We start from the raw sequence: 22,200 nt of genomic DNA on the forward strand, positions 1-22,200 counted from the left end.
CTGCGCCTACGGCCCTTCCGACCACCACCAATCACTCACACACATTCACACACATTCACACACAGGCAAAGGTGGGTGAAGTGTCTTGCCCAAGGACACAACGACAGTATACACTCCCAGCGGGATTCGAACCGGCTACCTTCCGGTTGCCAGCCGAACAATTAGCCCATTGTGCCATCTGTCGTCCCATAATGAACAATATCTATAAATAAATGAAATTGTATGTGTCCGAAAAGGTGCAGGAAGAAGCCAAAGCTGATTAATTCCCACCCCTTATTCAACTGCTTGTAATTATCTTATACAAATGTAGCAGCTATATGTACACCAGCAGCAATATGTACACCAAATTCTTTACATTTATACACTAATCAAATATTTACAAAGCCATACAAAAAAGAAAAAACCCTCATATACTATAGTATCTTAGTCATCACCCTATAATCACCCTTCCCAATATAATCAGTAGAACAAATATCCCACTCACAATCACCTATCCTCATCCCAATATCCTTTTAAACAAGTGTTTTTGTACATCTTTTTAAACTGAATTACGCTTGTGCTAAGTTTTATCTCCTGTTCCAGACCATTCCACAGAATAAATAAACAGATAAAGTGCAATAGGCTGTTATAGTTCACAGTTTCTCCCTCTCAGACTGGCCCCCTTGTCCCGTTGTGCAAAGATCCTATAGCGAGCAAGACAGCCCACTCGACGAAAAAGACGTCGTACGCTCATGGGCAGATTCGTGGGTAATTTTCAGCCCCATTTCCGTAAACCGTCTCCGCACCAAAGATCCCATCGCAGCGGAGCAAAGATACTAGTGCGGAGACGGAAGCCGGTTACGGAAACACCCTCGTAAAAATCAAAGTTCTTTGGTAAAAATCTTCTCCTCATTTTCAGAATTATAATTTATTAACACAAACTGTTCCCCCGCGATGTTGATTACACTGCGAGTCGGGTCGGGTCGGGTTACTGAAATGGATGACAAAAAGGCCCATGTTCCGCTCCGCTGCGTACTACACGTCAGCCCATTGCATTTAGCAGGAGTGGTCTATCTTGCTCCGCTGTAGGATCTATGCCGTCGTGAAGGTGAGAGATGCATCCAAGATGACCCCAACCCAGGCGACTGTTTGCGTGCTGGCCACAGAAGCACATCTACAATCACATATTACAATCGCCCCACACTTTGAAACCTCTTCGCTGTAAATGGCTCGATTGTAATCATGTGTCGGAAGGAACTGCAGATGATAGTTTAAACCAAAGATAGACACAAAGAGTTACCCAGAGAGTTGTAAATCTGTGGAATTCTCCGCATCAGAAGGCAGTGGAGGCCGGTTCTCTGGATGCTTTCAAGAGCGAGTTACAGATAAGCGGAGTCAGGGGATATGGGGAGAAGGCAGGAACGGGGTACTGATTGGGGATGATCAGCCATGATCACAGTGAATGGTGGTGCTGGCTCGAAGGGCTGAATGGCCTACTCCTGCAGCCCTACTACTACAGTCTGGAGAAGGGGTTCGGCCCGAAACGTCGCCTATTTCCTTCGCTCCATAGATGCTGCTGCACCCGCTGAGTTTCTCCAGCACTTATGTCTACTCCTGCACCTATTGTCTATTGTCTAAAAGGCTCAAGTAACTCAGCGACTCTGGAGAAAAGGAATGGGTGACGTTTCAGGTAAAGACCCTTCTTCAAAAGAAGCTTTTCACTGTACCTCGGTACACGTGACAATAAACAAACAAAAATGACTGTTGTCCCAACTGACGCCCGTAGACTGAGTGCCCTTAGGCCTGAGTGTAAACCGGTGTGCAACATATTCCCCTATAGACAGACACAAAATGCTGGAGTAACTCAACGGGACAGGCAGCATCATCTTTGGGTAGAAGGAATGAGTGACATTTTGGGTCGAGACCCTTCTTCAGACTGACCCCGACCTGAAACGTCACCCATTCCTTCTCCCCACAGACGCTGCCTGTCCTGCTGAGTTACTCCAGCACTTTGTGTCCTATGTTCGGTGTAAACCAGCATCTGCAGTTCCTTCCTGCACATTTTGTCTGCCCTTGTAGACTGGGCTCCCTTAATCCCTAAAAGGGCAAACTATTGTCCAGCACCAGTCCTCAAAGACTGAGCATCCTTGCCTTTAGCTAAACTATTAGACAATATCTGCCCAAATAGATTAGAAACATAGACAATAGGTGCAGAAACATAGACAATAGGCCCATTCGGCCCTTCGAGCCTGCACCGCCATTCGATACGATCATGGCTGATCATCCAACTCTATCCCATCCCTGCCTTCTCTCCATACCCCCTGATCCCTTTAGCCACAAGGGCCACATCTAACTCCCTCTTAAATATAGCCAATGAACTGTGGCCTCAACTACCTTCTGTGGCAGAGAATTCCACAGATTCACCACTCTCTGTGTGAAAAATGATTTTCTCATCTCGGTCCTAAAAGATTTCCCCCTTATCCTTAAACTGTGTGTGACCCCTTGTTCTGGACTTCCCCAACATCGGGAACAATCTTCCTGCATCTAGCCTGTCCAACCCCTTAAGAATTTTGTAAGTTTCTATAAGATCCCCCCTCAATCTTCTAAATTCCAGCGAGTGCAAGCCGAGTCTATCCAGTCTTTCTTCATATGAAAGTCCTGCCATCCCAGGAATCAGTCTGGTGAACCTTCTCTGTACTCCCTCTATGGCAAGAATGTCTTTCCTCAGATTAGGAGACCAAAACTGTACGCAATACTCCAGGTGTGGTCTCACCAAGACCCTGTACAACTGCAGTAGAAACTCCCTGCTCTTATAGCTCTTAAGTTCCCTTAATCCTCTGTTTTCTGTTTGTCACTTATTTCCATTACTTCATCTGTTATAAATTTCCTACTGATTTCCGATTCAGTTCGATTAGAATCGCCCCTCAAAGAATCTTCAATTTGACTTCACTATTTTCAGAGATACACAGTGGAAATGGGCCCTTTATCACACCGGGTCCGCGCCGACCAGCGATCACACATACGTCTGAAGAAGGGTTTCGGCCCGAAACGTCGCCTATTTCCTTCGCTCCATAGATGCTGCTGCACCCGCTGAGTTTCTCCATCATTTTTGTGTACCTTCGATTTTCCAGCATCTGCAGTTCCTTCTTAAACACATACACTAGTTCTTTTCCTACTAGTCCTAGTTTCTTGGGACTATTTACAGAAGCCAATTAACCTATAAAGCTGAAGGTGGTGAAAAGGCGGGTGAGGCAGCATCTATGGTGCGAAGGAATGGGTGACGTTTCGGGACGAGACCCTTCTTCATCTATGGAGAGAAGGAATTGGCGAAGTTTCAGGTCGAGACCCGTCTTTATCTAGGGAGAGATGGAATTGGCGACGTTTCGGTTCGAGACCCTTCATCTAGGGAGAGATGGAATTGGCGACGTTTCGGGTCGAGACCCTTCATCTATGGAGAGAGGGAATTGACGACGTTTCGGGTCGAGACCCTTCCGGGTCTCGACCCGAAACGTCGCCAATTCCTTCGCTCCATAGATGCTGCCTCGCCCGCTGGGTTTCTCCAGCATTTTTGTCTACCTTCGATTTTTCCAGCATCTGCAGTTCTTTCTTAAACCTACAAACCCGCGCGTCTTTGGGATGTGGGAGGAAACCGGAGCACCCGGAGAAAACCCACGCGGTCTCTGGGAGAACGTGCAAACTCCGCAGTCAGGATTCAGGATCGAACTCTGGTCTCTGGCGATAACTGTGAGGCGGAAACTCTACCGCTGCGCCACTTCCAGAGTAAAGAATTCCAACGGTTTGCCAGGAAGAAAATTCTCATCTCCTGAATGGCCTTAAAACCTTATTCCAAACTGGCAGCTCTTGGCCCTGACTCTGAGTGAGAAACTTCCTCCCTACATCTGGCCAGCGAAACCCTTCGCTACACGTGTAAAATTCAATGAGGTCTCCTCTTATTCTTGACGAAGGACACATAGAACCATAGACATAGACAACAGGTGCAGGAGTAGGCCATTCGGCCCTTCGAGCCTGCACCGCCATTCAATATGATCATGGCTGATCATCCAACTCAGTATCCTGTACCTGCCTTCTCTCCATACCCCCTGATCCCTTTAGCCACAAGGGCCACATCTAACTCCCTCTTAAATATAGCCAATGAACTGTGGCCTCAACTACCTTCTGTGGCAGAGAATTCCAGAGATTCACCACTCTCTGTGTGAAAAATGTTTTCTCATCTCGGTCCTAAAAGATTTCCCCCTTACCCTTAAACTGTGACCCCTTGTTCTGGACTTCCCCAACATCGGGAACAATCTTCCTGCATCTATCCTGTCCAACCCCTTAAGAATTTTGTAAGTTTCTATAAGATCCCCCCTCAATTTCTAAATTCTAGCGAGTACAAGCCGAGTCTATCCAGTCTTTCTTCATATGAAAGTCCTGACATCCCAGGAATCAGTCTGGTGAACCTTCTCTGTACTCCCTCCATGGCAAGAATGTATTTCCTCAGATTAGGAGACCAAAACTGTACGCAACACTCCAGGTGTGGTCTCACCAAGACCCTGTACAACTGCAGTAAAACCTCCCTGCTCCTATACTCAAATCCTTTTGCTATGAATGCTAACATACCATTCGCTTTCTTCACTGCCACAAAGTGCTGGAGTAACTCAGCGAATCAGGCAGCATCTCCAGAGAAGTTGGAAGAAGGGCCTCAATAGACAATAGGTCTTTCCAGCTTAACGCTATTCTTACTATAGCAGGGTGACCTAAACTGAACCCAACACTCCTGCCATAGAGCTGTACAATATACGGAAACAGGCCCTTCGGCCCACCTTGTCCATGCTGACCAAATTGCCATACTGGGCAAGTCCCATTTGCCGGCCTTTGGCCCATAGCCCTCTAAGCCTTTCCTTTCCACTTATCTGCCCTAATGCCTCTTAAAAGTCATAATTGCATAGTTAGACACAAAATGCTGGGGTAACTCAGCGGGTCAGGCAGCATCTGTGGAGAACATGGATAGGTGACGTTTCACAGAGTGCTGGAGTAACTCAGCGGGTCAGGCAGCATCTGTGGAGAACATGGTTAGGTGACGTTTCACAGAGTGCTGGAGTAACTCAGTGGGTCAGGCAGCATCTGTGGAGAACATGGATAGGTGACGTTTCACAGAGTGTTGGAGTAACTCAGTGGGTCAGGCAGCATCAACATGGATAGGTGACGTTTCACAGAGTGTTGGAGTAACTCAGTGGGTCAGGCAGCATCAACATGGATAGGTGACGTTTCACAGAGTGTTGGAGTAACTCAGTGGGTCAGGCAGCATCAACATGGATAGGTGACGTTTCACAGAGTGTTGGAGTAACTCAGTGGGTCAGGCAGCATCAACATGGATAGGTGACGTTTCACAGAGTGCTGGAGTAACTCAGCGGGTCAGGCAGCATCAACATGGATAGGTGACGTTTCGGGTCGAGACCCTTCTTCAGACTGGAGCAATCGACCTGAAATGTCACCTGTTTCGTTTCTCCAGCGATGCTACCTGACCCGCTGAGTTACTCCAGCATTTTGTGTCTTATCTCTGGCGCAAACCAGCATCTGCAGTTCCTTCCTAGGTATAAATAAATAATATAATCTCATAGTTACACATATGGCATGATGTTACCCTAGTGTATAATCTGCAATCCTTCGAAAGGTCTACAGTCTGAAGAATGGTCCCATCCCGAAACGTCACCTATCCATGTTCTCCACAGGTGCTGCCTGACCCGCTGAGTTATGGTGCAGCAACATCTATAGAGCGAAGGAAATAGGCAACGTTTCGGGCCGAAATCCTTCTGGAAATAGGCAACGTTTCGGGCCGAAACCCAGAAGGGTTTCGGCCCGAAACGTTGCCTATTTCCTTAGCTCCATAGATGCTGCTGCACCCGCTGAGTTACTCCAGCACTCTGTGAAACGTCACCTATCCATGTTCTCCACAGATGCTGCCTGACCCGCTGAGTTACTCCAGCACTCTGTGAAACGTCACCTATCCATGTTCTCTACAGTTACTGCCTGACCCACTGAGTTACTCCAGCACTCTGTCTGTCTTTGGTAATCCCCTTTCCAGTTTTACCTACCATCTCTTCACCTCTTCCTCTCTGCTCCCCTCTCCCCGCACCCCTCCCCATAGACGAGCAGTGTTCAAGCCCCTCTGTGGAGAAGGGCTGTCACCAGGAAGGAACTACAGATGTTGCTTAACACTGCCGATAGACACGAAATGCTGGAGTAACTCAGCGGGACAGTCAGCATCTCCGGACACAGAAGGAATGGGTGACGTTTTGGGTCGAGACTCTTCTTCAGACTGAGAGTCAGGGGAGAGGGAGACACAGAGATAAGGAGTTTAAGAAGGAACTGCAGGTGCTGGAAAATCGAAGGTAGACAAAAGTGCTGGAGAAACTCAGCGGGTGCAGCAGCATCTATGGAGCGAAGGAAATAGGCAACGTTTCGGGCAGAAACCCTGAAGGAAATAGGCAACGTTTCGGGCCGAAACCCGGAAGGGTTTCGGGCCGAAACGTTGCCTATTTCCTTCGCTCCAAAGATGCTGCTGCACCCGCTGAGTTTCTCCAGCACTTTTGTCTACCACAGAGATAAGGAATTATAAGGTGTGAAAATGTGACATCAAAGGGGAAGCAGGTCAAGGAAAATGCAGAATAGATCAAGAATTGCTTTCCCTCTCTCTCCATCCCTCCCCCTTCCTAGTTCTCCGGCCAGTCTGATTGTCTCCCTGATTAAATGTTACCTCTGAATGCTTCCATAGCCAATCGGTGCAGGAGTAAGCCATTTGGCCCCTTGAGCCAGCACCGCCATTCAATGTGATCATCCCCAATCAGTATCCCGTTCCTGCCTTCTCCCCATATCCCCTGATTCCGCCATTTTTAAGAGCCCTATCTAGCTCTCTCTTGAAAGCATCCAGAGAACTTGCCTCCACCGCCCTCTGAGGCAGAGAATTCCACAGACTCACAACTCTCTGTGAGGAAAAAGTGTTTCCTCGTCTCTGTTCTAAATGACTTACCCCTTATTCTTAAACTGTGTGGCCCCTGGTTCTGGACTCCCCCAACATGTTTCCTGCCTCTAGCGTGTCCAAGCCCTTAACAATCTTTTATGTTTCAATGAGATGCCCTCTCATCCTTCTAAACTCCACAGTGTACAAGCCCAGCCGCTCCATTCTCTCAGCATATGACAGTCCCGCCATCCCGGGAATTAACCTGGTGAACCTACGCTGCACTCCCTCAATAGCAAGAATGTCCTTCCTCAAATTAGGGGACCAAAACTGCACACGATATTCCAGGTGTGGTCTCACTGGGGCCCTGTACAACTGCAGTAGGACCTCTTTGCTCCTATATTCGATTCCTCTTGTTATAAAGGCCAACATGCCATTCGCTTTCTTCACTGCCTGCTGTACTTGCATGCTTACTTTCATAGACTGATGAACAAGGACCCCCCAGATCTCGTTGTACTTCCCCTTTTCCCAACTTGACGCCATTAGATAGTCCCACCTTAGACTTCCTTCTCTCTGTGTCTCCCTCTCCCCTGAGTCTGAAGAAGGGTCTCGACCCGAAACGTCACCCAGTCCTTCTCTCCAGAGATGCTGCCTGTCCCGCTGAGTTGCTCCAGGTTTTTGTGTCTATCTTTGGTGTCACGGTCTGCACTTGTCCCCCCCCCCCCCCCCCTTGCGTCAGTCTAAATGGGAGAGAATTTATTTCCCTGTCAGAGAATAAAAACCGCAATCCTCTTCTGTCTGGTGTAGGGAGTCTGATGTCTCTTGTGTTAAAGGGCAAGGCTTTCCCCACCAAATTGGTGGCTTTTTCCCCCCATTCACTTAATTGAAAATGATTTAAAATGTAAGCATTGCTTTAGAAAATGTCTTGACTGTCTCATTTTACTTGGGAAAGGGGTGAAAAAATCTGCCAGTCTTTTCCCGTCCACTTCAGCTATTGTGACCATCCCAGTGGTGCAGCGGGTAGAGCTGCTGCCTCACAGCGATGGTGTCACGGGTTCGATCCTGACTGCGGGCGCTGTCTGTACAGTCTGTACATTCTCCCCGTGGGTTTTCTCCGAGATCTTCCCTTTCCTCACAGGTTGAAGGTTAATTGGATTGGTCTAAAAATGTCAAATTGTCCCTAGTGTGTGTGTGTGTGTGTGTGTGTGTGTGTGTCGGGTAGTGTTAGTGTGCGGGGATCGCTGGTCGGTGCAGATTCGATGGGCCGAAGGGCCTATTTCCCCGCGCTGTATCTCTAAACGAAACCCCAGAATTCCTCGACCTTTCAATAAACAATAGGGTGCAGGAGTAGAGGCCATTCGGCCCTTCGAGCCAGCACCACCATTCAATGTGATCATGGCTGATCATCCCCAATCAGTACCCCGTTCCTGCCTTCTCCCCCCATATCCCCTGACTCCACTATCTTTAAGAGCCCTATCTAGCTCTCTCTTGAAAGTATCCAGAGAACCGCCCTCTGTGAATTCCACAAACTCACAACTCTCTGTGAGGAAAACGTGTTTCCTCGTCTCCGGTCTAAATGGCTTACTCCTTATTCTTAAACTGTGTGTGTGTGTGTGTGTGTGTGTGTGGCCCCTGGTTCTGGACTCCCCCGACATCGGGAACATGTTTCCTGCCTCTAGCGTGTCCAAACCCTTAACAATCTAGCCCTTAACTAGCCCTTGTTTGTGCCCCCCCCCCCCCCCCTTTCATATTTGTTCTTGTCACAAACACTGGGTCATCTTCCAGTGACGCTCTGCATCCCAATAGCTGTGGTTCCCTGAAGACGGGCAGTTTTTAATCCTCTCTCTCCGCTGGTGAACTGTATGAACTGGTGGTGTTTTTTTTTTGCTGTCTTCTGAACTCCATCAACTGAAACTCATTTTGTTTTTATTTTTGTTAATTTTTTTTAAAATCCCATTCCTTTTCTTCCTCCCCCTCCCTCCACCACCCCCCAGCTACACAGAAAAAATTAGTAGCACAGTCGGTAGCATGTGGAATAAAATCAAGAACGTGTTCAATAGGTAAATTATGCACAATGCTGTCTTTCTAGTCCTTGTTTGTGCACCCCCCCTCCTCCCCCCTATTGTGCTATGGTGTGGGGTTGCAACGGGGCTTGCAGTGGCGGGGAACCAGACATGCTGCCTGCACCTCCCGCCTTCCGACCCCTCCCCTCTTTACTTTGAAAGCAAGGTGTGAAATTAGTCAAGATATCCAGAATTTCAATAGACAACGGGTGCAGGAGTAGAGGCCATTTGGCCCTTCGAGCCAGCACCGCCATTCAATGTGATCGTGGCTGATCATCCCCAATCAGTACCCCGTTCCTGCCTTCTCCCCTGACTCCGCTATCTTTAAGAGCCCTATCTAGCTCTCTCTTGAAAGTATCCAGAGAACTGGCCTCTGAGGCAGAGAATTCCACAGACTCACCACTCTCTGTGAGAAAAAGTATTTCCTCGTCTCCGTTCTAAATGGCTTACTCCTTATTCTTAAACTGTGTGTGTGGCCCCTGGTTCTGGACTCCCCCAACATCAGGAACATGTTTCCTGCCTCTAGTGTGTCCAAGCCCTTAACAATCTTATATGTTTCAATGAGATAACCTTTCATCCTTCTAAACTCCAGAGTGTACAAGCTCAGCTGCTCCATTCTCTCAGCATATGACAGTCCCGCCGTCCCGGGAATTAACCTTGTAAACCTGCGCTGGGCTCCCTCAATAGCAAGAATGTCCTTCCACAAATTAGCATTTTTGTCCACCAGCGTGGAAACAGGCCCATCGGGCACTTGGGAGAGAGGAGTCATAGTCATAAGAGTGATGCCCCCCCATTCCCTCATCTTCACCATGGACGTCCAGTCACTCTACACCTCCATCCCCCACTAGGAGGGTCTTAAAGCCCTCCGTTTCTTCCTCGACCGCGGAACCAACCAATCCCTGTCTACCGATACTCTCCTCCGCCTAGTCCTTACCCTCAACAACTTTTCATAGAAAATAGGTGCAGGAGTAGGCCATTCGAGTCTTCACCGCCATTCAATATGATCATGGCTGATCATCCAACTCAGTATCCCATCCCTGCCCCCTGATCCCTTTAGCCACAAGGGCCACATCTAACTCCCTCTTAAATATAGCCAATGAACTGGCCTCAACTACCTTCTGTGGCAGAGAGAAGCCTTTGACGCATCCCGTTTAAAAGGGTCTCGACTCGAAACGTCACCTATTCCTTTGCTGTCAGCTGATCTACATCGGTGAGACCAAGCGTAGGCTTGGCGATCGTTTCGCCCAACACCTCCGCTCGGTCCGCTTTAACCAACCTGGCACTGAAGGCTGGTCCCAAATAGTGTCTCGTACACGGGGCAAGGAGGGACGTCCTTCGTTAGAATAATCTGGGGAGCATGAATCCAAAGTTGCCTGCTTTCTCCCCCACTCTCCAAAGCACGTTACACCCTCTGCACGTTGCCCCAGAGTCTGTTTCACCCGCATGCATCCTTGTCCTTCCCTTTGCATCGTGCTTCTTGGTGGGCTGAGTAAAACGGCAATAAAGCTTGAAATGTTTCCTCTGAGATCTCAAACCCAAAGGGGCTTGTTGATGCTTGCACCGCATACCCTAGAGGGAAGATAGACACCAAAGCACTGGAGTAACTCAGCGGGTCAGGCAGCATCTCTGGAGAGAAAGAATAGGTGACGTTTCGGGTCGAGACCCTTCCTCAGATTCAGAGTCAGAGCAGAGGGGAAACTGGAGGTGTGAAAAGGCACAGAACTCTATAGTGTGGGAAGGAGCTGCAGATGCTGGTTTAAACCGAAGATAGACACAAATAGCTGGCGTAACTCAGCAGGACAGGCAGCATCTCTGGAGGGAAGGAATGGGTGATGTTTCGGGTCGAGGCCCTTCTTCCGACTGAGTCAGTGGAGAGAGTCGCCTGAAATGTATTTTCTAAAAAATGTCTTCCATCGAACGTGTCCAAAGACAGGCAGCTCGATTTGTTACTAACACCTAAGAGAGAGAAGCGAGTGTCACCAAACTTCTGAATTCTCTGGGGTGGAAGGAACCCTCTCCAAGACAGACAGACGTGAAGCTCACTGTTTGACCTGTTTTCACAAAATGTTAAATGGTCAGCTCGACATAGATTACAAGACCTACACCAAACCCAAACCAATTAGGAGCAGACGAGGGCATTCGATGCAATTTGTGATCCCAGCTACAAAGACAGATGTGTACAGCAATTCGTTCTTCCCCCGCACAATTAAAGCATGGAATAATCTCCACCCAACTATAGTTACCCAACCAGATGCAACTAAATTTAAAGTAGCTCTTTCTTCCCAATAACCCTACCTGCCTTAAGCCCTCCCTTCACCCCCTCCACAGTTTAAATTCCATTTGGAATATTTTGGAGGACCAAGAAACCAAGAACCAAGAACAAGAATGTCACCTGGTCCTTTTTCCAGAAATGCTGCCTGTCCCGCTGAGCTTTTTGTGTCTATCCTCCGACATCTATAAGGGGTTGATTTATAGCAGCTTCCCAGGCTCGGCACGAAGTGCCGGAGTAACTCAGCGGGTCAGGTGAGAAAAAATCGTAGCTAATCAGGGTCGACCGCAAATGGCCTCAGGGCAGGCTGGTTCCCCGGTGGGCCCCACTGTTGGTGATCTATAAAGGGATATCATGTGTAGGAAGGAACTCCAGATGCTGGTTTACACTAATAATAATAATAATAAATTTTATTTATGGGCGCCTTTCAAGAGTCTCAAGGACACCTTACAAAAATTTAGCAAGTAGAGGAAAAACATGTAAGCGGAATGAAATAAATAATAGAGACATGACTAGTACACAAATTAAAGACAGAATTCAATTCAAAACACAATATGAGGCAATTCAAGCACAGATGAAAAGGGAGGGGGACGTGGGGCTAAGGATAGGCAGAGGTGAAGAGATGGGTCTTGAGGCGGGACTGGAAGATGATGAGGGACACGGAATTGCGGATCAGTTGGGGGAGGGAGTTCCAGAGCCTGGGAGCTGCCCTGGAGAAGGCTCTGTCCCCAAAACTGCGGAGGTTGGATTTGTGAGCATGGGTGGGGAACCTGTGGCCTTCTAGACCATTAAGTGCGGCCTTTTGAATGAATCCAAATTTTGTAGAACAAATCCTTTTATTTTTAATTAAGAAGGAAAAGGATTTGAGTATAGGAGCAGGGAGGTTCTACTGCAGTTGTACAGGGTCTTGGTGAGACCACACCTGGAGTATTGCGTACAGTTTTTGTCTCCTAATCTGAGGAAAGACATTCTTGCCATAGAGGGAGTACAGAGAAGGTTCACCAGACTGATTCCTGGGATGGCAGGACTTTAATATGAAGAAAGACTGGATAGACTCGGCTTGTACATGCTAGAATTTAGAAGATTGAGGGGGGATCTTATAGATACGTACAAAATTCTTAAGGGGTTGGACAGGCTAGATGCAGGAAGATTATTCCCGAAGTGTTGGGGAAGTCCAGAACTAGGGGTCACAGTTTAAAGATAAGAGGGAAATCCTTTAGGACCGAGATGAGAAAATCATTTTTTACACAGAGAGTGGTGAATCTGTGGAATTCTCTGCCACAGAAGGTAGTTGAGACCACAGTTCATTGGCTATATTTAAGAGGGAGTTAGATGTGGCCCTTGTGGCTAAAGGGATCAGGGGGTATGGAGAGAAGGCAGGTACAGGATACTGAGTTGGATGATCAGCCATGATCATGTCGAAGGGCCGAATGGCCTACTCCTGCACCTATTGTTTATGTTTCTATGTTTCTAACTGCAGATGCTGGAAAATCGAAGGTAGGCAAAAATGCTGGAGAAACTCAGCGGGCGAGGCGGCATCTATGGAGCGAAGGAATTGGTGACGTTTCGGGTCGAGACCCGGAAGGGTCTCGACCCGAAACGTCGCCAATTCCTTCTCCATAGATGAAGAAGGGTCTCGACCCGAAACATTGCCAATTCCTTCTCTCCGTAGATGAAGAAGGGTCTCGACCCGAAATGCCGCCAATTCCTTCTCTCCATAGATGCTGCCTCACCCGCTGAGTTTCTCCAGCATTTTTATCCACCGTTTATTTTCATTAATATGTCTTTGTTCGTCTTTTATTATTTTTATTTTAATCTTAAAATGAACGTATTTAAAATACCAAAGAGTGAAGGAAGATTCAACTAAATAATCCTCCCCGACCGCGGTGCTGGCTCGAAGGGCCGAAGGGCCTACTTCTGCACCTATTGTCTATAAAACATTAGTAAGTCATGAGGGGCTATTTTAACAAAACAATGTACATTTTGAAGTGTATCTAATTGAAGTTTCTTGGATGCGGCCTTGTTAGATTACAGCTAACTTAATGCAGCCTTCCAACATGAAAAGGTTCCCCACCCCTGTATTAATAATAATAATAATGGATGGGATTTATATAGCGCCTTTCTAATACTCAAGGCGCTTTACATCGCATTATTCATTCATTCCTCAGTCACACTCGGTGGTGGTAAGCTACTTCTGTAGCCACAGCTGCCCTGGGGCAGACTGACGGAAGCGTGGCTGCCAATCTGCACCTACGGCCCCTCCGACCACCACCAATCACTCACACACATTCACACACAGGCAAAGGTGGGTGAAGTGTCTTGCCCAAGGACACAACGACAGTATGCACTCCAAGCGGGATTCGAACCGGCTACCTTCCGGTTGCCAGCCGAACACTTAGCCCATTGTGCCATCTGTCGTCCCAACTAGAGGGAGGTGGACAGCTGTGGAACTGGTTAAACGACTATGGCTGAGCAAGGGGGGAGGGGAGTGTAGGTTGAAAATGAGAGAATTCAACGTTCTTGGTCTTCCAAAATGTTCCAAATGGAATTTAAACTGGAGGTGGTGGAGGGAGGGCACACTAGGACATGCAAGAGGTAGACACAAATGCTGGAGTAACTCAGCGGGTGAGGCAGCGTCTATGGAGAGAAGGAATTGGAGACGTTTCGGATCGAGACCCTTCTTCAGACTGGCATCTGCAGTTTCAATAGACAATAGGTGCAGGAGTAGAGGCCATTCGGCCCTTCCAGCCAGCACCGCCATTCAATGTGATCATGGCTGATCATCCCCAATCAGTACCCCGTTCCTGCCTTCTCCCCCGACTCCGCTATCTTTAAGAGCCCTATCTACCTCTCTCTTGAAAGTATCCAGAGAACCGGCCTCCACCGCCTTCTGAGGCAGAGAATTCCACACATTTCCTTCCTACACATTTTGTCTGCTCCACTGAAATCTCCTCAAAGTGTTAGAAACTCCTCAAGAGATTGGACCAATGTCCAAGATGCCTCGCATGCCTATTATCTCTTTAATGACTTCCCCACTCGCTGCTGCCTGTCCCGCTGAGTTACTCCAGCTTTTTGTCTATCATCGATGATCAGCTGCAAGCTGTTTCTCAACCCTACGCACATTGAATTGTCCAATTTGAGATGACTAACCTGCAAACAAACCTCCATCCTCTCATCCCTGTGTGTCCCCCCCCCCCCCCCCCCCCCCCCCCGGATTTTCATCTATTTCCCCCCCTGCACCCACATTACTTCCTCCGGCTTCACTCTTTGCTCCTCCCTTCTCCTTATCTGGCACTTTTGTTGCCCTTTCACCCCCCCGCCTGTATCCACTTGTCCCTCGACTGACCTGTCCCCACCTCTCTTCTAGCTTTCTCTCTCCCCACAGCAATCAGTCTGAGGAAGGGTCCCGACCTGAAACGTTCTCCACAGATGCTGCCCGGCCCGCTGAGTTACTCCAGCACTTGTGTCTTTTTTGTTTGTTGTAAACTGGCATCTGCAGTTCCTTGTTTCTCTACTTCACATTTTATGATTTTTTTTCCCCCCCACTATTATGTAAATTCCATGGGAGAATAACATTGGGCAGGGTGTTGATGATGTGATTCACGCACTCCCCTGCGATTATTCGCAACAGCCACCATCCAACAGAAATTTCCTTTCCAATTTTTCTTCCATGGTCTTCCTGATCCTCCCCGCCTGTTCAAACCCCTCCAGTCACACTTCAAACCCCTCCACTCACCACTCAAAAACCAAAGGTAGACAAAAGTGCCGGAGAAACTCAGCGGGTGCGGCAGCATCTATGGAGCGAAGGAAATAGGCAACGTCTCATAGAAACATAGAAACATAGAAAATAGGTGCAGGAGTAGGCCAATCGGCCCTTCAAGCCAGCACCGCCATTCAATATGATCATGGCTGATCATCCAACTCAGTATCCCATCCCTGCCTTCTCTCCATACCCCCTGATCCCTTTAGCCACAAGGGCCACATCTAACTCCCTCTTAAATATAGCCAATGAACTGTGGCCTCAACTACTTTCTGTGGCAGAGAATTCCACAGATTCACCACGCTCTGTGTGAAAAATGTTTTTCTCATCTCGGTCCTAAAAGATTTCCCCCTTATCCTTAAACTGTGTGACCCCTTGTTCTGGACTTCCCCGACATCGGGAACAATCTTCCTGCATCTAGCCTGTCCAACCCCTTAGTTTCGGACCGAACCCCTTCTTCAGTATCTAAAAACCAATATCTACTGGGCCAGGCGGCACCTCTGGAGAGAAGGAACGGGTGACGTTTGGGTAGAGACCCTACTTCAGACTCGATCAGAAACGTCACCCACTCCTTTTCTCCGGAGAGGCTGCCTGCCCCGCTGAGTTACTCCAGCATGTTGTGTCTATCTTGGGTGTAAACCAGCATCTGCAGTTCCTTCCTGCGCCAATCTCTGCCGCGCTGTCTTGGAATGCAAGGGGGAAATGAAACAGTTAACGGCAGCTCCCTTGGCAGTGGCGCAGCGGGTAGAGCTGTAGCCTCACAGCGCCAGAGACCCGGGTTCCGTCCTGACTACGGGTGCTGCCTGTACGGAGTTTGCACGTTCCACCTGCACCCGCGTGGGGTTTTCCCCGGTTGCTCCGGTTTCCTCCCACACTCCAAAGGTCTGTGCAGGTTTGTAAGCTAATTGGCTTCAGTAAAATTGTAAATTGTCCCTAGTGTGTGTAGAATACTACTGGTGTAGTGGGTCGGCAAGGACTCGTTGGGCCGAAGGGCCTGTTTCCAAATTCAAATTTAAATTCCGCTTACTTTACAAGCTCTGCATATTGTACTTGTCTATGTAACAAATAATCCATCCCCACCTCGTTTGTGGCTCTCTTGCTCTTTCTACTTTGCCTCACGGAGTACGAGATCCATTATCATTCCTCGCTGTTGCTGCTCATTCCTGGCCTGTAAACCTGGCGTCTTCCAGCATGGCTTCTGCCCCCCCCCCCAGTATCATCAGCACTGTCTTGCCTACTGCTGTTAAAACTCTTCTAATCCGGCACCCTTTGGGCGCTGCAGCGGGTAGGTCTGCTGTCTCGCAGCACCAGAGACCACGGGCACTTACATAGAAACATAGACAATAGGTGCAGGAGTAGAGGCCATTCGGCCCTTCGAGCCTGCACCGCCATTCAATATGATCATGGCTGATCATCCAACTCAGTATCCTGTACCTGCCTTCTCTCCATACCCTCTGATCCCTTTAGCCACAAGGGCCACATCTAACTCCCTCTTAAATATAGCCAATGAACTGTGGCCTCAACTACCTTCTGTGGCAGAGAATTCCACAGATTCACCACTCTCTGTGTAAAGAATGATTTTCTCATCTCGGTCCTAAAATACTTCCCCCTTATCTTTAAACTGTGTGACCCCTTGTTCTGGACTTCCCCAACATCGGGAACAATCTTCCTGCATCTAGCCTGTCCAACCCCTTTAGGATTTTGTACGTTTCTATAAGATCCCCCCTCAATCTTCTAAATTCTAGCGAGTACAAGCCGAGTCTATCCAGTCTTTCTTCAAATGAAAGTCCTGACATCCCAGGAATCAGTCTGGTGAACCTTCTCTGTACTCCGTGCTTATTTGTACGGGGTTTGTACGTTCTCCCCGTGACCAGCGTGGGTTTTCACCGGGCGCTCCGGTTTCCTCCCACACTCCAAAGACGTACAGGTTTGTAGGTTAATTGACTTCAGTAAAAAAATGTTTTTAATTGTAAATTGTCCCTAGTGTTTGTAGGATAGTGCTAGTGTACGGAATGATCGCTGGTCGACCCATCCTCTACCTCATGGTGGGGTGGTGGAACCTCGGGGCTAGAAGAATGTTCGCATCGATGCTCGTAGACTGACAAAGAGTCCCGACACAAAACGTCACCCATCCTTTCTCTCCAGAGATGCCGACTGACCCGCTGAGTTGGGTCAGTCGGGTCAAATTGATAAGGGCTTGGACACGCTAGAGGCAGGAAACATGTTCCCGATGTTGGGGGAGTCCAGAACCAGGGGCCACACACACAGTTTAAGAATAAGGAGTAAGCCATTTAGAACGGAGACAAGGAAGGTTCACCAGACTGATTCCTGGGATGTCGGGACTTTCATATGAAGAAAGGCTGGATAGACTCGGCTTGTACTCGCTAGAATTTAGAAGATTGAGGGGGGATCTTATAGAAACTTACAAAATTCTTAAGGGGTTGGACAGGCTAGATGCAGGAAGATTGTTCCCGATGTTGGGGAAGTCCAGAACAAGGGGTCATAGTTTAAGGATAAAGGGGAAATCCTTTAGGACCGAGATGAGAAAAACATTTTTCACACAGAGAGTGGTGAATCTCTGGAACTCTCCGCCACAGAAGGACAGTTCATTGGCTATATTTAAGAGGGAGTCAGATGTGGCCCTTGTGGCTAAAGGGATCAGGGGGTATGGAGAGAAGGCAGGTACGGGATACTGAGTTGGATGATCAGCCATGATCATATTGAATGGCGGTGCAGGCTCGAAGGGCTGAATGTCCTCCTCCTGCACCTATTGGCTATGTTTCTATCAGTTGAGGCAAAGGGTGTGTTTCTGTCCTGTAGCTGAGAGTATTGCCACGACAATGGACAATAGGTGCAGGTGTAGGCCATTCGGCCCTTCCACCACAACAGCTGCCTCGATCGAGCGGGCGCGAGAATTTAGACGGAATGGTACAGTTTCACTCTTCCGTCTTCCAGTGAGAAGAAGGACGAGAGTGCGGAAAGCGAGGAGGTGAAGACGGAGCAGGAGCCCGGAGATGGAGATGGAGGAGCGGACTCGCTGGAGAAGGTCAGTCTGAGCCGGTGGGGCAGTTGTAGCCATGTGCCTGGCCCTTGGGACCACATGGAATAGATATAGACCAGAGGTGGACATTCAAGGTGGGGTTTATGTCGTGACACTGGCGCTGTGAGGCAGCAACTCTACCGCTGCACCACCGTGCCTCCCTGTCTACTGAAAGTCTAGTCGAGGTGATCATTTGGTGGGGGGGGGGGGGGGACACACGACAGAACGGAGCGGCAAAGAGGGATGTCCTCGTGGGAAAGGGTGTGAGGGGCAAGGAAGGAGTGACGTGTGGTTAAAGTGCCTGACTCTCGTCGCCTTCCCACAGCCGGAAGACACGGACGGACAGAAGGAGAGCGAGGAGGTGGAGGACGAGGCTGGAATGTGGGATGAGACCTTTAAATCTCACGCAGACTCCAAACCCTACGGTAACGCTTCAGTCTGCATGGCTTGACTGGACACCGTGTGGCGAGTGATTTGATGCAAGGACTTCCTTCCCCCCCCCCCCCACCCCCTGAACGAACGATACTTTATTGTTACACGTGACAAGTCGCAGCGATGCTCGTTGTTTCACATACCCACGGTATGCAAACAGTCACCACATAAAGGGCACGGATACAGTTACAAAGTGTCCCGCAACAGGTCCTCCGTTGTTCCACACACGCGCACTCACGCACACGTACACACACACACACACACGTACACACACACACACGTACACACACACGTACACACACACGTACACACACACACACACACACACACACACACGTACACACACATACGCGCACATGCACGCACACATCAGGGTGGTGAATCTGTGGAATTCTTTGCCACAGACGGCTGTGGAGGCCACAAGTCAGTGGATATTTTTAATGCGGAGATAGATAGATTCTCGATTAGTGCGGGTGTCAGGGGTTACGGGGAGAAGGCAGGAGAATGGGGTTAGGAGGGGGGGTGGAGATAGACCAGCTGTGATTAAATGGCGGGGCAGACTTGACGTGCCGAATGGCCTATGAATTCAACGCGATCAGCCATGATCATATTGAATGGCGGTGCTGGCTCAAAGGGCCGAATGGCCTCTACTGCTGCACCTATTGTCTATTGCCTATTGCTCCACAGGTCCATCGTCGGTTGGCCTGGACTTCTCCCTGCCCGGCTTTGAGCATGTGTACGGCATCCCCGAGCACGCCGACAGCCTGAAGCTCAAAACCACAGAGTAAGTTCGGCAGTGGCAGAGTTTGCCGCCTCACGGCGCCAGAGACCCGGGTTCGATCCCAGCTACAGGTGCTGTCTGTACGGAGTTTGCACGTTCTCCCAGTGACCTGCGTGGGTTTTCTCCGGGTGCTCTGGTTTCCTCCCACGCTCCAAAGACGTGCGGGTTTGTAGGTCAAAGGGCTTGGTATAAATGTGAAATTGTGTTAATGTGCGGGGATAACTGCTCAGCACAGACTCGATGGGCCGAAGGGCCTGTTTCCGCGCTGTATCTCTATACTAAACTAAACTAAACTAAAAAGTACGGGTGTCAGGGGTTACGGGGAGAAGGCAGGAGAATGGGGTTAGGAGGGAGAGGTGATCAGCCATGATTGAATGGTGGAGTAGACTTGATGGGCCGAATGGCCTAATTCTGCTCCTATCATTTCGGAGCTTATGAACACTAATGAATTTATAAGCCACAGCCTCCCTTGTAAACGGATGCCACCCTCAGTAGAAATTAAACCCTACCATACATCTAAAGATATGGGATGGTCTAGGAGTGGGAATTGTAGCTAAAATTAGACTAGAGTTTAGAGATACAGTCAGGCCCTTCAGCCCACTGAGTCCGCCCTGACCAGCGATCCCCGCGTACACTAGCACTATCCTACAAGCTAGGGACAATAACGTTTTTTTTAACCGAAGCCAATTAACCTACAAACTGCCGCCTTTGGGAGGTAACCTGGAGCTCCCGGAGGAAACCCACGCAGGTCACGGGGAGAACGTACAAACCCCGTACAGACAGCACCCGTAGTCGGGATGGAACCCGGGTCTCTGGTGCTGTGAGGCAGCAGCTCTACCTGCTGCGCCACCGTGCCGCCTACAGTCATTGTCTGTGTGTGTCTGTGTCTCCCTCTCGTCGCCTTCCCTCACACGTGGGGGTTGCAGGGTTACTCGGCTCCCTGTAAATTGGGGGGGTGTGAGCGCGAGTGAACATGAGCGTGTGTGTGTGTGTGTGTGTGTGTGTGTGTGTGTGTGAGCGGGTGCGTGTGAGTGAGACTAACCCAGTGTTGTCCTGTTCCTGCAGTGGGGGTGTGTGTGAGTGTGCACGTGTGAGTGAGCGTGCGTGCGTGTGAGCGAGTGTGAGGTGAGACTAACCCAGTGTTGTCTTGTTCCTGCAGTGGGAGCGTGTGTGCGTGTGAACATGTGTGTGAGCGAGTGTGAGGTGAGACTGTGACCCCGTGTCCTGTTCCTACAGAGGGGTAAGTGTGAGCGTGTGTACGTGTGAGACTGACCCGGTGTTGTCCTGTCCCTACAGGGTGTGTGTGTGTGTGTGTGAGTGTGAGCGTGAGCATGAGCATGTGTGTGTGTGAGCATGTGTGGGTGTGTGTGAGCGTGAGCATGTGTGTGTGTGTGTGTGTGAGCATGTGTGTGTGAGGTGAGACTGTAACGCGGTGTTGTCGTGTCCCTACAGGGGGGGTGACCCGTACCGCTTGTACAACCTGGATGTGTTCCAGTACGAGATTGCCAACCCCATGGCGCTGTACGGCTCGGTGCCGGTGATGCTGGCCCACAACGCCCGCCGCACACTGGGGATGTTCTGGCTCAACGCTGCCGAGACCTGGATCGACATCAGCTCCAACACCGCCGGCAAGGTGGGTGCTGCCCGCTGTACTGGGCTTGTAACGGGGCAAGGGACCCGCGTGGAGCCGGGGCAGGGCCCAGGGGGGTGTTGGGGCAGGGAGCCGGGGCAGGGCCCAGGGGGGTGTTGGGGCAGGGTCCGCATGGGCCTGAGGGGAATCTACAGCCTTGCGGACGATGGGATCAGGCAACATATAGAAATGTATAAACATCTAATTATTCAGATTCAGATTCAACTTTAATTGTCATTGTCAGTGTACAGTACAGAGACAACGAAATGCAATTATAGAATAATAGTTATAGAAACATAAAATTATAAAAGGACTGGACAAGCTAGATGCAGGAAAAATGTTCCCAATGTTGGGCGAGTCCAGAACCAGGGGCCACTCACCGTCTTAGAATAAAGGGGAGGCCATTTAAGACTGAGGTGAGAAAAAAATTTTCACCCAGAGAGTTGTGTGAATTTGTGGAATTCCCTGCCACAGAGGGCAGTGGAGGCCAAGTCACTGGATGGATTTAAGAGAGAGTTAGATAGAGCTCTAGGGGCGAGTGGAGTCAAGGGATATGGGGAGAAGGCAGGCACGGGTTATTGATTGGGGATGATCAGCCATGATCGCAATGAATGGCGGTGCTGGCTCGAAGGGCCGAATGGCCTCCTCCTGCACCTATTTTCTATGTTTCTACGTTTCTAACAGAATCATTCTACCACAACCAGAGAGCAGTCCTCAACCACTATCTAACTGTGTAGGAAAGAACTGCAGGTGCTGGTTTAAACCAAAGGTAGACATCTAATTCTTGCGTGTGGCGTGCACATCCTAATGTTGTGGGACAACTTGTTCTATTTGATCTTATTTGATTGTGCACGCCAGGTGGATTGCATTCATCGACCCAGGGCGGGCCACGTGAATGTTGCAATCTCCCGCCCCAGGTGGACATAAAATGCTGGAGTAACTTGGCGGGACAGGCAGCGTCTCTGGAGAGAAGGAATGGGTGACGTTTCGGGTCGAGACCCTTCGTCAGACTGGCAGACCCTTGAAACGTCACCCACTCCTTCTCTCCAGTGTTGCCGCTGAGTTACTCCAGCATTTTGTGTCTGTCTTCGGTAAAATCATGGAGCAGAGCTCACCTGGGCAGAGCTCACCTGGGCAGAGCTCACCTGGGCAGTGATCACCTGGGCAGTGATCACCTGGGCAGAGCTCACCTGGGCAGTGATCACCTGGGCAGTGATCACCTGGGCAGAGCTCACCTGGGCATTGCTCACCTGGGCAGAGCTCACCTGGGCAGTGATCACCTGGACAG

The 22,200-nt window shown here is 49.4% G+C and overlaps 1 protein-coding gene across 2 annotated transcripts in view; it reads left to right on the plus strand.

The window, feature by feature from the left end:
• The window catches only part of LOC116969679 (neutral alpha-glucosidase AB-like), a 31,617-nt gene that overhangs the window by 4,391 nt on the left and 5,026 nt on the right, over positions 1-22,200 (plus strand). Inside the window, exons 5-9 of one of the 2 annotated variants that reach the window (XM_033016472.1) lie at positions 8,932-8,997; positions 17,985-18,075; positions 18,395-18,494; positions 19,189-19,285; positions 20,735-20,915. In XM_033016472.1, coding sequence (XP_032872363.1) covers positions 8,932-8,997; positions 17,985-18,075; positions 18,395-18,494; positions 19,189-19,285; positions 20,735-20,915 — 535 coding nt within the window. The remainder of the gene's footprint in view (positions 1-8,931; positions 8,998-17,984; positions 18,076-18,394; positions 18,495-19,188; positions 19,286-20,734; positions 20,916-22,200) is intronic. The other variant, XM_033016471.1, reaches the window with a different exon arrangement.

The sequence above is a fragment of the Amblyraja radiata genome, unplaced genomic scaffold (assembly GCF_010909765.2).
Source record: "Amblyraja radiata isolate CabotCenter1 unplaced genomic scaffold, sAmbRad1.1.pri scaffold_1008_ctg1, whole genome shotgun sequence".
Classification (NCBI taxonomy): domain Eukaryota; kingdom Metazoa; phylum Chordata; class Chondrichthyes; order Rajiformes; family Rajidae; genus Amblyraja; species Amblyraja radiata.